This window comes from Diabrotica undecimpunctata, chromosome 1 (genome assembly GCF_040954645.1).
Source record: "Diabrotica undecimpunctata isolate CICGRU chromosome 1, icDiaUnde3, whole genome shotgun sequence".
Lineage (NCBI taxonomy): Eukaryota > Metazoa > Arthropoda > Insecta > Coleoptera > Chrysomelidae > Diabrotica > Diabrotica undecimpunctata.
In genome coordinates, this window is record NC_092803.1 from 123,164,240 (window position 1) to 123,181,669 (window position 17,430).

At 31.1% G+C, this 17,430-nt stretch overlaps 1 protein-coding gene across 1 annotated transcript in view; it reads left to right on the forward strand.

The window, feature by feature from the left end:
* Nucleotides 1–17,430, forward strand: part of Zir (dedicator of cytokinesis) — a 92,391-nt gene that overhangs the window by 21,852 nt on the left and 53,109 nt on the right. Inside the window, exons 7-11 of the mRNA XM_072519382.1 lie at nucleotides 590–767; nucleotides 2,539–2,860; nucleotides 5,636–6,086; nucleotides 8,630–8,916; nucleotides 12,004–12,178. Of these exons, the coding sequence (XP_072375483.1) occupies nucleotides 590–767; nucleotides 2,539–2,860; nucleotides 5,636–6,086; nucleotides 8,630–8,916; nucleotides 12,004–12,178 (1,413 nt within the window). The remainder of the gene's footprint in view (nucleotides 1–589; nucleotides 768–2,538; nucleotides 2,861–5,635; nucleotides 6,087–8,629; nucleotides 8,917–12,003; nucleotides 12,179–17,430) is intronic.

Consider the following 17,430-nt stretch of genomic DNA (forward strand, 5'->3'; position numbering starts at 1 on the left):
GTTATACCAAGATCTTACTCTGGGCAAATTTTCAGCCATATTATCGATCGTTAATTTTTCCGAAAAAAATTACAACTTCATCCCTGTATAGCCACCCCTTGTACCACGAGGGGCGTCCGCCTGTAAGGCAAAGTCTTAACCCAGTTACAATGAATATATTCCAATAGAGAAATGTCATATTACTGATCAGTTCAAAATTTCGGCTCTATCTCTTGGACTATAAGGAAGCGATAAGTGGTTTGACAGCATAATAACTGCTTGTGTTGTCTAGTTTTTTCAGTGATTCTAGGCAACCTATTTGGGTGGAGTTTTGACTTGTTCTTGAATGAATTCAGAATCCAGCAGCCCGCTGAAGTATTGGATTTTTATAATATAATTATTTGACAACCTTTTGTTGTCCAACCACCTAGAGCGGAGTTGAGCCGAAATACATTGATTTCGTATGTTCCGTTTTAAATTCGTTCAATCTGTATATATATATATATATATATATATATATATATATATATTATTTACTGTTATATACAATATTTATTGTATCTACGCTATGCAAATATTAATATCAGCTAACAGGTTCCTTTTTTTTCAGAATCGAGATAAACTTAAATCAGTCGCTGTTTCAGTGTGCGAGCGATTAGGAAAGTACAGACAAGCATTTGCTTGGACTGCTATCAATTTAGTAAACGTTATCAATGGAGGTAATTCTTTAGAGAGAGACTCTGACCGAGATTCCATGGGAGGGGGATCTTCAAATACTAATAGTTTAGGTAAGATATTGCTTTCTCAAAGAAGTTTTGTCGATGGATGCTTGATGCGCATTAGCAAAATTACTCCAGTGAGTCCTAGAGCTTATTTCTCTGTCACGAAACAGTGAACATATTGAGCAATTTCCTTTGGTCCGTTAGTTATTAATAGAATTTTGGTTTAATGCAGGTTCAAATGTTTTTTTTTTGTTTTTAAAGTTTTGTTTAATGGTAATATAACTTAGTAGTGAGTAAGTATTAGTCAGTAACGAGCAGCATTTTTTATTTTTTTTTTTTGTTTTAATGGGAAGGTAAGGGCTCGGGCTCTTTCGATTTCTTTTTTCTTTAGTTCTATAATTGGTCGTGTGACTTAACGTCTTCTACAATCTTCGTCCATTCTTTCCTGTCTCTGCATATGGCTTTCCAACTTCTGAGTACAAGCTTTCTAATATCTTTAACTGATTCTCCAAACTCATCTAGGGGATATTAGAATATAAGTAAAAAACGAACAGGGTTCATACTTACAAAACAATTTGTAGGTTTTTCTGATGTAATGAAAACTCTGCAATAACTTAACAAACTAAACGAGAAAAAAATATCAAAAACACAAGAAAAACTGTATTCGAGCACTATTGTTCCTTTATTTAATTTTTGTTCATTTTTTTATTTGGACAGATGGCTTCATTTGGATGTTTTATTAAAGCTCTTTGAAGGGTAAAACCACACTAGCATACTTACAGTTGTTTGCCATCCGTTGTTGAATGTCATAGTTCCACATATGGCTTTCTTTCGTACATGTGTTTATTTGGAATGCAGTGAGGTACGATTATCGAGGGAATTGGTAAAAGAAAAAAAACCGAAGTTTTTTTAAAAGAATTGAAAATTTTTTATGTTATATTTAATGGACAATGGACCAATTTACACTATTAGCTAAAAAAGCAGAAGAATAGGTATATGAAGGTCTTATTTGTCCTGTATGGTTTTTTATTTGTTTTGTATGATGAGAGAGTGATATATCTGGCTCAAGTTATTGATGTCGGTTCTTTTATTTAAGGAAGCTGGATGTTTTAGAATTTGGCACATTTCAATGATGGATCGCGTATGATAAGGCCCTCAGCCTTAGAATACACACTCTTGACACTCCCGCTGTACAAAGAATAATCTTTCAATCTACTGAAGTCCATTCTCATAGACAACTCCTATCCCGCATCCATCATCAATAAAATTAAAAGTGAAACTGGAACAAAACCATGAAGTGGAGATATCCAGGAGTGGCTAGTATACCTGTTGAATACAAAGCACGTGGTGTTCGTGTGTATTAAGGTATAAAAAATGCTTATTAAAAGCTTAAAATTTTTAAATCCTATTAAAAAAAAACTTCGGTTTTTTTCTTTTACCAATTCCCTCGATAATCGTACCTCACTGCATTCTAAATAAACACATGTACGAAAGCAAGCCACATGTGGAACTGTGACATTTAATAACGGATAGCATACAACTGAAAGTATACTAATGTGGTTTGGCCCCTTAAAAGAGGTTTAACAAAACATCCAAATGAAGTCATCGGTCAAAATAAAAAATTGTTGTTTTCATAAACTGTAACAAGATCGTCTTACTGTAATGCGCATAGTATTTGTACCAACAAGTATTTCTCTTCAGTAAATGCGAATACTTATATTTCAGTGTATAGTATTTAAGTTTATCGTCTGTTTTGAGGAAATTATTAGTTAAGGCAGTAAAAAATATTTCATGTTTCTTAGTATTGTCCAATAAAATGTTTTTTTTTTTATTTTAGATCGAAAATCATCAGCGGGTGGTTTGGAGCAATTGAGACGCCGAGCAACTGATATGAGTACCTTAACGCGAAGAGGTTCGTTAGAGAGGCAGAATAAGAGACGATCATGGTCGCCCCATCATTTAGCTAATAGCATCGATTCGTTCAGGCCTATCACTCTGACGATGTCATCGTTTTTTAAACAAGAAAGTGATAGACTCAAAGATGAAGACTTGTATAAAAGTTTACAGGAATTGAAGAAACCTACTTTGGTGTTGAAAAAGTTGAAGTGTATACCGGCTACCTTAAAGTTGGAGATATCCCCGTGTCCTGTAGAAATAAGGTAAGAAAAATGTGGTGAATACTACTTCCAATAATAAAGTAAAGTAAAAATATGTATATACATTTATTAGTTTCCTACAGCCGCTGCGTAAAGAGTAGGTGCTATGCAGCAGCCGTAAAAATATGTAAGATCAGTCAGTTGCCGAGTAATCTTGTTCAACGTAGTTCTGCTGACACTCTCTTCAGCGCTTTTACAACAATTGTTGAATTATGTATGATGTAGTCTTTTCAGCAATACTTTACTAAGCATACATTAAGAACTGGACAACGTATTTTATCCTCAGTTAAATCTTTAGACTGATCAGTCAGGAATAAATCAAATATTTGTTTCTCATATCTCACAACCGATTCAAGATTATAAAGGGGTCGTTTGGCCCCGGAAACCTTTCCACACTGCGACCTGTAAGATCTTTTGTGTATACTTTACATTTATGTTTGTGGATTTCGGATTGCTGATGTCTTAGCGCCTTCTGTCGAGACTTCTTCGCTTCGAAGCTTTACTTCAACATGTACTTAAACTTTTTCCACATTGCGCCGCATATGCTCTCGCGGTTTGAGATTTATTATTTCGAAGAAAATACATCAATACTATTTTTAGAAATATTTGAATAGGATTTGTTTTTTTTTTTAGAAAATCTATTATAAATAAATTATTTATGAAGTTTATTAAAGAAGTATATATTAATCATAAATATTAATGTTTAACAATATAACAACAAAACAAAATTACATGAAATATTACTAAAAAATTGTTTAAACAAATTAGATGGTTTATTTAACAATTTATTTATTTAAATAATGCATATTCGTAATGTACACAAAAAGTACGTACAAATTAAAAAAACGTCGAAATCCATAAACAAGAACCATAGATACAGTTAACAGCTCCTTCCCCCTCCATCGCTCCCGCCAGTTTCAAAGCAGGCAGATTTTGAGGACCACATTTTGCAGCTTTGTGGACGATTCCTTTGAAAGGAAATCTTTTTCGAATTTGGCGCATTAAAAATCTAAAGTATGTTCTTTTAAATGACGCTAATTTGATTTCGTAATTGTTATAAATAAAGTTGCTGTGAATTAAAAAAAATGGGACTACCTTGTCCCAAATTTTCAAAGGACAACTTTCTTTTTTAATTTGTGTAAAAATGCAAACTTTTTAAATATGAAAAATAATTTTCCTGTAGGAAGTGATTAAAAGTTATTCTAAATGTTAATAAGCAAAAAATCGACAGGTTTTTGCAAAATGATTATGCAATATTTAAAATTGTTTTTTTTTCATTTTTTTTAAATAATATTAATAGAATCAATATTTTTCTTTCATGAGCTACCCGTAGAATTACTGTAAGTTCATTATTTTCTTACCTATATTGAATAAATAAATAAAATATTTTTAAACTATTTGACCGATCGCTTTAAAGTTTTGAGCATATTTTAAGCACCATAAGACCCAACATTCTATATAATATAAAAATTCTAAGTTTATTTTTTAAAGTTTTTGACTTATTTTACAATTTTCTAAGGAACAAATAAGGATAGAAACATTTTAAAAAACGTCATTTTGAAGGTTTTTATACTTATGACTTTTTTTCTCTTCTTAAATTTGTTTCAAACGCTTCACTTTTTGCTGATAGACGAAAGAAGCTAAATTTGACCGTTTTTTGACCTTAGTTTATTAATAACCCAATCGTGTCCAAAAAATCGACTGCAGGAAACATATAGGTTTTTGTTATAGAGGTCCATACTACTCAAACCATCTATTTTTTGCCTAGCCGGGACAGTGTAACAAACAGGGTACTTTTTTTGCTTATTTCCCCATAATAATTTTATCGCGGTTTTCCGGTATACTTTGCAATAGTTTCTCTTTATATTCAGAATTTTTAAACTATGGTAACGGGATCCACTTTCATAGTTTCCGGATTACTGAGGGTGCGTTATTTTTCGTATTTGTTTATCTTTTTTTTGTTCCTGATCAATTTTTGCCCACGAGAAGCAAAGAAATGGACGGTTACTCCCGATAGAATCCCGCATGCCGGGAGAAGGCTAATGGAAACCAGGGCGTCAGTACTTCATAGCCGGAGTTGAACCATCCTTACTTCCTTTCAGTTGTGCTTACCTCACAGAATTAGTAAATCGAAGTTTGTTATGCCTCTGTTTTTTTAGTAATGACTTGATTTTTTGTATCATGTGCTGCATTATCTATGTGTAAACATTTGAAATTATGTGACAAACATGGCCAATAGGAAATGTTTTTCACTTTTTTTGTTTACAAGAATAAACTGTTTTAATGATTGTTCCTTGATAGTTTAATCCATATTTTATTTTTTCAGAGTTTTCTCTGTCAAATTAGCGTCTAATATTTTTAAGTGTACAGTTTTTTTCTTATGGTACTTGTTTTAACTTTCCTGTACTTTTTATAATTCTATCTTGTTTTATATACTTATTTAGTTATGACTTCTTGCTAATATTTCGTAACTATTTCAGTTGTTAATGTGTGTCAATTACTTCATGAGCAGGTGGGCCAAACAGCCCAAATTGTTACAAAGGTATAACGTAAAACGGAAAACAATATTTAAAAAATTTAAACTTTGAAACTTTATCAGTTATGCAGTATCATTACATAATGTGAGGACAGTGGTTTTGTCTCTTATCACAAGATGTTTGTAAACCCTACTGACTAGATTTCGGCTCACGAATTATGGTTTTTACAAGTTAAAATATAATATTTTTACAGAAACTGTAGATTTTTAACAACTCTAACAATATTTATTTATAATTTTAGAAACTCTTTAACACCGGAATTAGCAAAACTTCGTCCATATCCTGACGAAAAGAGTAGACCTACTAAAGAACTACTGGAATTCCCGATAAAGGAATTGCTTGTCCCTTACTACACGTACAGAAATCTCTTATTCGTATCTCCGAAAGATCTGAACTTCTCAAACAGAACCGGTTCTGCGAGGAATCTAGCTGTTCGCATTCAGTTAATGGCGGGAGAGGAAGAAAAGAATGCTTTATTTAGCATATTCGGGAAATCCAGCTGTCCCGAGATGACGAACGAGGCGTATTCTTGTGTTACATATCATTGTAAAAATCCTGCTTTTTATGATGAAATCAAAATTAAGCTGCCAGCTGCATTAGCCGATAATCATCATCTATTGTTTACTTTTTATCACATTTCCTGTCAGAAGAAGTTGGAACAAAATACCGTTGATAGTCCTGTCGGATATACCGTAAGTTTTAGATACTAGATACTAGTACTTTTGAAATTAATTATTTAAGGAGAATACCAAACATTGTTAACCTACTATAGAAGCAAACAAAATTTGAAAGTAAAGGTGTATTATTAGTCAACATACACTTATCTCTTAATTAGATATATTTATTACAACGAATCTGCAACGTCTCTAGATACTTCAAAAAATATATTTTGCTTTGCAAACCAGGTCTTAGTAGTTTCTATCGCCCCTTCATTGGATGAAAATTTGCGACCTTTGAGACTTCGTGTTCGAGTACTTCGAAACATCACGACATGTTTGCATAACAACATGCAATTTATATGGTGGAGCATTATCGTACAAAAACAAAATACCTTTGGACCACTTTCCGCGTCTTCAACTGATCTGCAATGTCGATTAATGGGTCCTACTTATTTTTCTACCATTATCCAAAAAATCAATCATGAGTACTCCTTGGCAATCTCAAAAAATTGCACCAGCCTGTCTCCATTTCATCGATTGCTGCTTTGTTTTGGCGTTGTAGATATGTACCCAAATTGCGTCCATATGAACAAGAAGGCTTATGAAATTTGTATTTTTTTCTTCTTTATCGAGCACAGGTCGACGGCGATGCTTAACAAACCCTTGCACGCTTTGGATGAACATTCAGACATTCGGGGATCCATTTTACAACCAAAATTTTCATGTCCACTCGACTTAAAATATATGATGGACGCGTTCGTTAAAAATATTCAGTGCCTTAGATATTCGTTTTGTGGAAAATATGTTAATTTTTAATAGAAAATTTTTTCTTTTGGGTATTACAGTCCAATTATTAACGATCTTATACGAAGAACATTGATCGCCGAGAGTATTAAGTAAGGGTATATTCGTAAATCTGCTTACCTCTTAACCCCTTTAAAAACAGGTACTGGATCATAGCTCGATCTTAAAATTTTTTAATTTTCATAATTTCGGTCGACATCCTTTTTTCAAATTTTATTGCGCAACTCTAGTTTGACTTTTTGATTTCAAATTTTAAATTATTCTGAAGGTATTTTCTTGTGCCATTTTAATATTTAATATTTTGAAAGACAAATAAACCTTACAAATGTGTCACACTATGGACTCCAAAAACAATTCCACTGAAGAAATATCCAAATAAAAACTAAAATTATGTTATACAAAACGCTGCTGAGGCCGGTCCTCACATACGGGGCGGAAACATGGACTCTAACGTAGACGAATGAAAGACTTCTGGGAATATTCGAGCGTAAGATACTTCGCAAAATATTTGAAGCTATAAACGATCAAGGGCAGCGGCGCAAAAGATTTTTAATTTCGAATTATACCAACTCTTTAATGAACCAGATGTCATAACGTTCATTAAAACACACGACTTAGATGGGCCGGACACTTAATACGAATGCCTGACAACATGATTGGTAAAAGCTAACGACAGGAACACTTATAGCAAGAAGAAGGAGATGCCGACCGCAAATTAGGGGGTTAGATGGAGTTGAAACCGACTTAAAGATTCTAGAGTTGCCATGACTTAAGAATACATTTTAATATTATTTAGTGTCTGTTGCTAACAGATACTAAATAGATCTTGAGTTTTCAAGACCATTGCAAAAATAGACTGACTGAATGGACTATCGTTCGTGTTTAATCTTGCTCTAGAAAAAGTAATTCTAGAGTCCCAGATTAATACGAATGGAACCATCTTATACAAATCTGTACAAGTTTCTGACAGAGTCTCTGGCCGGAGTATTTCGGTCATTTAGGCCGTCAAAAGACCAGGTGGTAAAAAGGGAAAAGTCAAAGAAGCTGCTCTTATTACGTTAAATGAAAACAACTGTGTCGCAAATTATTTGGCAGAAAGTAATAGAATCTGGTTATCAATATTAAAAGAAGAAATCAATGAGAAGAAAGTACCACCATTAGGCAATAGCGTATCCAGAATACATTATTTATGTTTTAAAGTGACATACATATAAAATTAGAGTTTTATGTTAAATTGAGTGTAAACTAAATGTAAGACTAAATACTTACAATGTTGAGATAATATTATGAATTTTTTTTCCTTCATGATTTACAATGGAATTACTTACGAGAGAATTTTATATCATGATTGGGTGTGGTTATCTTAAGACAAATGACATGCTATGATTTATCTGACGGATATTCTGACACATGAAATTATTAAATGATTTTTATATTACCAAGTAACAAAACAAAATTATTTGTTTAATTTGTATTTTGAGAACGAGTTCTCTCTATCGACCGGGTTACAAACATTTTTTTAATGGAGGATATCGTGTCCATAAGCGTTAACCTTTTAGGAACGTCTATATTCGTTGCCAATACTGTGCCGTAGACCATATTTGATCTCACGCTGGTGTTATAATATAATTTGCCTCTTTTTTTTCTCCTGCGCCAATATCCCTTTGAAAGAGACTTTTAATTTACCAATGGTAACCTCTAATCTTAATTACGTAAACTTTCGAACATTTGTATTTTATTTAACATAATATATTTAAGACATTATTTTTTAGTGGTTGCCTCTATTGAGAGACGGTCGATTAATATCAGGAGAGTTCTGTTTACCAGTAATGTTAGAACCTCCACCGAGAAACTACAGTTATATTCCTCCCGACGTGTGTCTACCCGGCACAAAGTGGTTGGACAACCATAAGGGTTTGTTTACGGTTACTTTGGATACTGCTTCTTCAGTACATACCCACGATCCACCGATCGAAAGATTTTTTGCCGCTTATGATTTTGTTCATACTGGAATCATTCCGCAAAGGTTGGGAGAAGTTGGATCGGAAAATGAGTTGAGGTAAGCATGTATTGATTCTTTGATTAAAGTTTTCGTAAATTATAATTTACACAATTTATTTTATTTAGGTATTTTATGTGAGAATATTATTCTTAAGCTATTTTCTGAAATCTCCTAAAGAACTTAACTAGAGATGACAATCGTCCGGAATATAAGCAGATCACATTTAAGGCCAGGTTCCAAAAAACGTGTTTTTTTTAAATAAATTTTATTTATAGTACAAAAGATAGTTGAAAATCTAGCTTTTTACAGGCGAAAGTATATGCATTAAACTACTTTCTTTTTTTCAAAATTGTGATTCTGAAAATGACAACCCAACCTCATCCAATTTGTTGGTGAGTGTCGACTTTTTTGTACTTTTAATTGTTTATTAACTTTTTTAAATATCAATGAATCTTTTTGGTTGTAGTACCGACTATAAAGAGACATCTAAAGAGTAAAATGCCGTTTGATGCATCTTGATAAGTGCATTAGTTTCGAAATACGAGTGACACTTAGTTGAAAAAACGCAGTTTCCAGAAAAGCCCATTAAAGTAAACAGCTGCGGTTATCCGGCTCGCTTGAGCGGAAGGATCAATTTTTTTTCTGCCAATTTGCATAACCGCTTCTGATTGCCTACATAAATAAGCGGAAACTTGCCGGTTTAGGTGAGATTATTTTTAGAGGAACTAGTTACGACCAGTGAGACTAAATATATAATGATGACATATGATTCGAAGCCGCCTTTAAAACACATATTAATAATGTTGCCAATTGAGTTTGACAACTATTCTGGAACTACAAAAGAGGTAAAACTTAAGGTTTGAAATCAAAAGTTACTTGTTACACATCAGTGATACAACCAAACGTAACGTATGGATGAGTACTGTTGTAGAAAAACATGGCAGTACAGACCTGTAAAAACAATCACATTACACTACACTCCTAAATATCACAGAATAGTACAGGAACCATTATTAGAGTCTATCACTGGTCTCCCCTTGCTGGAGTTACACGTTTCGGCGGTGGCATTTTTGATCAGCCTCTGACTAAAAGCTTGCAGTACATGGAGACCCATTGATATGTTTAATAGTCGTACAAACATCACTGGCATCGTAGTTGAGGAAACCACATTTCAGATAAAGTCAGATATGATTATACCAGAACTCAGTTATATTGAATAATTGAATCAATTAACACAATCATACCATCTGGAGAACAAGTAGTTTCCATATTCAGGAAGATCAAATATGGCTCAATGATGGGTCAAACCAGCAAAACTATTTGTAATGTTAGGGAACCTCATTTCAACATCGGAAAGAAGAGAAAAATAATTTGTAATCAGAACACTTTATTTACTTACCGCAAAAATTAATTACATTTCGTGAGGCTATAACATAACATATTATGACACTGAAAACTCTGCATAGTTGCGATTTTGATTATAGTAATCATGTCATCGTGTTTTTTGCTGATACATTTTATAACTATGCGTTTGAAACTGGGATTAATATATACAAATGGTTCGACGCGACTATATTCTCACGTATATTTTACATAATTAGCTTGTTATTGATCAATTTGCTAGTTTCTAAATCTAGTACATGTTCATTGAACCGGATCAGGGGTCCTTAGACTTATAACTAAATTTAAAGGGTGTTGTATATTTGTAAGGAAATCCTTAATAAATTGATCATCATCATCTTGGTGCTACAACCCTTAGAGGGCCTCGACCTTCTCAAGCTTTCTACGCCATTCTATTCTGTCCCTCGCTTGCATTTTCCAGTTGCCGACTCCGATCTTCTCGGCATCTTGTGTTACCCCGTCCATCCACCTCAGCTTTGGTCTACCCCGTCTTCTCATTCCTACGGGTTACGCTGTTAGAATTTTTTTTATCATTATATCATTAATAAATTGATACGAGACAATAAGTTATGTCTAACATGGGTATGTATTTTGTCCGAAGGAACGAATTAGCAGACTTTCTGGCAAAACAAGGCTATTGAAGAATCTTCGAAGGTCCAAAACCATTACCTGGCATCCCGAAATATATGGCCAGAAATGCAATTCAAAGAGATTGTAAAAAAGTCAGAACAATAAATAAGAAGCCCTTCTGGAACAAACCAATATGAATAAAAACATTAGCAATATTTAGAGGCTGTCGTGAATGAATTTTAGCGGATGAGAGCTGAGACACAGATGTGGGTATGGTGAATACCATACATATCCTATGTGAATGTACAATTCTTAGTGACATGTTTATACGCCGGACAACTATTGAGTCGGAGGAATCATTCTTAAACTCTCCATCAGATGGTTGGAAGTTGTTGGCTTTTATCGAGCGTACAGGACTTCTTGGATGACCAATAATGAAAGGGCAGGGTTTGATACAAAGGTCTCACGACAAAGTGCGAGAGACAACTAGTGTCTCGCCTGTTGCGAGAAGAAGAACTTTTCCAAAAAATTCTTCTTGTTCTTCCCCTTCAATGTTTTCGTTTTAATATTTTTATTTATATCAACCCTTCCATTCCGCCTACGTGGTCTAACAATTAGAATCGTTTAATTTGAATTATCTTATGGTTGATTGTATGTATTATCATTAAGTGTACAAGGTTATAACAAGGTTATAAATTAAAATAAGAGTAGTTTCCCAAAATTTTAGCTAAACCTTTATGGTCAAAAGTAGGCGATAAATACATAAACAGTAACTTTATTTTTATAAAATAACATTAAAATCGATTTCTAGATACTACCTAAGCTTAGTTTGAATATTGTTAAATGTATTACTCGTTAATTGTCGCTCCGTAGCTCAGTTGGCCGGCAACACTAACTTCATGATGGGCGGTATATTGGTAGTTGGTTCGAGCCCTACGTCAGCTAGAATGTTTGCTGGTAGAATGTTAGAGTTTAAGGCTTTGAGTTGAATTCGCGATTGATTTGAGTCGGTCGAGAAGTAATAGGTTTTCATCACTCATTGAAGATCATTCATTGTACCCTACAAACCAAGGGCATCTATGATCTCTAGCGCTGCGATATATATTTTTATTCATTGATTCACAAAACGCTTTATAAATATTTCGTGATTATATTTTTGTCTTTATGTTTTAGAGCTGCCATGCTAGGATTGTCGGGAGCGAAGCCAGAAACGATTGTTAAATACCTACCAATAATTTTTGATAATATTATCGAACTATTAGTACAGCCCCCTCGTCTTTCTGGACATACACTGAATGTAGGACATACATGCTTTGAAGCCATTTGTTCTTTACTTGATAAAATTTCTGTAAGTAGATTATTTAAATTATACTTTTTCGTACATGTATTCCAAAGTACACCATCTCTTCAATATGTTTTGACTGATCAATCATGCATAGTATCATTTAAGTTTCGCGATTTTAGTAGTCATACGACGTAAAATATTCGACGAATAAATGGTACATTTAATAACTATAGAAGTAAAATAATTGGAAAAATATTTTCCTATCCTAAATATATCCAACTGTTAAACATTTGTTTATGTTTTAACTAGTAATTTGGTCCGTCGCATGCGGGATATAGAATCAATTGCTATCTACAGTCGCTCATTAATTAAAAAAAAACGGCGCTTGGTGAGTGCCGACAGAAGTGAATACTTCTTACAGCGCGTTATTACCAGGTGGGTTAATGAAATTTTACGTCTGCTTATTACTGAATTTTTAATATTTTGTATAATAACACCACACATTTCTTAACATAACACGATAAATACAGCTAACGGATACTTTTGTTAAACTGCTACAAATGTCGACCGCTTGGCTAACATTTAATGCCATTTTTCTGCCGACAATTCCTTCATAAACGTTTCGTATCATTACCTTCTCTTCGGACGTTAACATTTTCCGTCTCTTTTGCGTCTTTTCATTTTTGGAATCAACATCAGAATTTTGCTGTCTTCTCTTGGAACAACTCGGTTTTTCGTCCAACTCCAATAAAACTTAAACCAAATAATCACAGAATATAACTAAAAATTTACTATAAAACGACAAACTATAACACTCGTATTATCAATAACACGTTTTATCAATAACACAAACTTATCGCATAAAATATATTCACAAAATGCAACACATGCCCTACCCTTAGAAACGCCACTGTAAATGAACTATTGTTGCTGGGCACTTGCTCGACAAAAACTAGTTTTACGGATTTCTGTGAGTCGGAATTCCGTCGCTAATTCCAAAGTTGCCAAACGATTGAAAAATATTGTTTTAAAATATCGATTTTTATTTTATAATTTTAAATATGTAACGAAACCAAACATATAAATAAAATTTATTTAATTACAATTTTGTACTTAATTTTTACTATTGAAAAAATAATATTTTTTGGTATTTTTATGACGGTAATAATCGCTGCGTGGAAGAATACAGGTTTTGTATGACCATAATTACTACGTGTGAACAAGAATTGGCTGCACTGTACGACAACTCCTGGTCAGTTTTTCTATAGAGAAGCACAAATAAATATACTACTTTATATATTCTGTAATTTCTTATGAGGAAACGCAAATTCTTTAAAAGTTCTTTAAAATTTAAAAAATCTCAATTTTGTTTTAAATTTTCTTTAATGATTTTAGTAATTTTAATTATATAGAATTACAAAATTATATAGAATTTATTCATCATTTACATTTTCATTTAATAACATCATTTTTTTTATCATTACATTTAATTTAATTTTATTTAATTTTACTTAATTTTATTTAATTTTACTTAATTTTATTTAATTTTATTAGATTTTATTTAATTTAGATCACTTTGTTTAATATTATTTAGTTTTATTTAATTTTGCTTAATTTGTTTTTATTTTATTCAATTTTGATTAATTTTATTTTTTTTTATTTTATTCAATTTTAATAATTTTATTTACTTTTAATTATTTTATTTAATTTTACTTAATTTTATTTAATATTATTTGATTTTAATATAATTTATTTCATTTTGTTTAATATTATTTAGTTTTATTTAATTTTGATTAATTTTATTTAATTTTTTTAAATTTTATTCAATTATAATAATTTTATTTAATTTTAATTATTTTACTTAATTTTATTTAATTTTACTTTATTTTATTTAATTTTATTTCATTTTAAAATGTTACTAAACGCGTCTTGATTTTGCGAGACACGCTAAATACGTGCAAATCCATCGATCCCGACATGTTGACACAAGTAAATTAAACAGTACAAATATAAATATTAGTAAAACACATTTGTAATAGAAATATTCGTATACACAATCCATCTAAAAAAGGATATGAAATGTACATTGATTTTACCTCGTTATTTAAGATATTCGGAATTTTAAGATATGTACGCTAGCCCAAATTGGTTGAAACACGCGGTATGGGTGCACGGAGTGACAAAATTTGAAAAAGTGGGGAAGGCTGTGTTCTTTCTGAATTTACAGAGCAGTTTCATTCATATAATTAATATAATGTTGTGATATAAATATAAAAAATATGCGAAAATTACAAATTTTAAATCATCATTCAAAAAGTAATTTATAACATTTTAAAATTTACAACAAATTAAGCACAAAATGGATAATTGTTAATAGATTTAACGAAAGTGCAGTTCAAACATTTTTAATATCCTTTGGCACGATTCACTAATAAAACATCAAATGGTTATCATGTAATTGCATTAATTAACACAGATAAATACCTTAAGATGGAAGTGACTAATTTGCAAAGAATGATTTACTGCCGCGGGTTATAGCTTGTTGAGCGGAAAATAATAGAATTAGTATAAATATAGTATATATAATCCAGGTAACTATTTGGATAAATGTTTAATATATTTGAATCTGCAAAATAAAAATACCATTCATATTGACCCGCTTATTTTACTTCATGATTTGGATATAGTTTTATTATTTTTCCAATCAACTATTTAAAAGTTTTCACCATATTTGAATGTATTTTCCTTTTTTAACATACTTTGTTATGTTGAAATGATATTCAGTCATAAAAATGACCACAAACAGTGCGTGTGTTTGCTTAAAATTTAAGAATAATGTATCTATCTATAAATCACATTCTATAATAGATAGGAGTGTTGTGAACACTCCCAAAATTTTCTGAGATCGGTATATAATTTAGGTACAAATAATAACTTAAATGTTCCTTCCGCGTGTCTATTTAAAAATAATTCATATACTTTTTTTTTATTTGCCTTCTATTTAGTCAATATTTTATCATCCACTGATAATACTAGCGAACAAACAGACTTTTATCTTTGTACTGGAGATCAGAGTTTTTAAGAAGCCACTGTCAGTCACTTCGCAACTGTCAGCGATCGAACATTCAGCCGCCGATTCATTTTCCATTCCGCGTACGATTCGGCTCGTTAAACAGATAGTCCTAGAAAACCGCAGCTTTACTAAGTATGGTCGACTTGGTTGACTTTACAAAGAGTAGCGTACGATAAAGATGAAAATGTTATCTTTTTTTAATAAAAAAAAACGGTGTGGCAGTCCAGTGGGACTGCCGGTAGAAGTTATACTTCTATACACGCGTTCGCCGTTAAAAATTTATATAGGAGTCAATCTGCTCAATCATTACATATGTAATGCTATAGGTAAGAGAGAGTAGAAAGAGAAAAAGAATTAGTTATATAGGTATATGGTGCATCGTTTGCTGTATATAAACATTTGACCTGTAATAGGAGTATAGTAAATGAAGGATTGTATCAATATTTTAATGAAAATATATATTTTTATTTTTATATACGTATAAAAGAAGTTGAATGCAAAAAAAAATTTACACATACTCTGCAGTAAAATTCATTGTTTATTTTGTTATTAATATAAAAATTACAATACAATAAATACACTGCAACATAATTCAATATAATAAGACAATATAAATTAAAATATAATATTCATATGTATCGTATTTAAAACTGCCAATATACATAACTTACTTTACGAAGATAAAAATAAAAAACGAACAACTCGGATTATGTTGTAAATTTTCATTTTATTTTAAAATTTATGTTTTTTTGCGTATATTACATATATTTAATAAGATTAACGTGAGGTTTTTAAATATTTCAAAAATAAAAAAGGAAATTCATAATTGGGGATTCGAACTCACAACCACCAGCGTATGAACCAAACACGTAAAGGATTTGCCAATTAGACATGACACTAACGGATTTCAAAATTGACAGTTCTCGGTAAAACAGTGATTATTTTGAAATACAAAAGCCTAAAATAATTATAAACGTTTAATTTTCAATAATACAAAACATATCACAAATAATAATATTAATACATATTGTATTATATATAATATTATATATATACAATATTATATATATATATAATATTAAATATATATACAAAAGGAACATTTTTATTCTCGAGAGAGGAAGAGAGAGAAAACATATCTTCTGTCTCACTCTTACTCATTATCTTACATATGTAATGGTTTCACAGATTCACTCTCATGCAAATTTCCAACGCCGACCGTGCGTATAGAAGTATAACTTCAAAAATTCGCATGCTCGGTCATTGGACTTCCAAACTGTACAATGTACGAAACAGTTAAATTAAAAATTATTATCGAAACTCTCATCGATATGAATCGATTATTATTGACAAGCGACACACCAAATCAAAAATTTAACATGTCTGATAAATCAATATATTTTTATATTTTCTATTTATATAATATAGATTTGTTCTTTTTTGAATCGACAATGTGATAAAATGATCTGTAAATTAAAAATCTCTTGGTTATTTTAAACTGATTGGTAGATATATTCAACAATAATTTAATCCTTTAATTCAGAAGTCAGAAACTCTGATTTATAACCTCATTGATTTTGTTTGCCTTTAAAAACAAATGAGGAATAATCGATATGAATCGATATATCTGTTATATTCTCTCAAACTTTGGACGTATCGCTACCTATTAAAATTCGAACATTGTACAGCAATTATTTTATAAAAAGTCCGATGATCATGTCTATTTCGGAGATTGTACAGTAAAGGGGTACGATGCTAGAAATAGACAAGATTTTCCGTACAATGCTAGGATTGTCCAATTTCGGGCATTGCTCGTAACATATACATATATATATATATATATATATATATATATATATATATATATATATATATATATATATATATATATATATCTATATATATATATATATATATATATATATATATATATCTATATATATATATATATATATATATATATATATATATATATATATATATATCTATATATATATATATATATATATATATATATATATATATATATATATATATCATCATTGTTTTGTGTAAAACTTAGAGGTCGCTGGTTAAATGAAATTAGAATAATAAGTAAAGAAAAAATGCAATATTTTGCCTGTAAATAAATAAGCGAAAATAGCAAATACTAATTGTGAATAAATTACGAAAATTAGCTGGCTTTAACTCATTACTGTTATCTGTACAAAGAATAGAAGACTTACCTCTGAAATATTGGTAT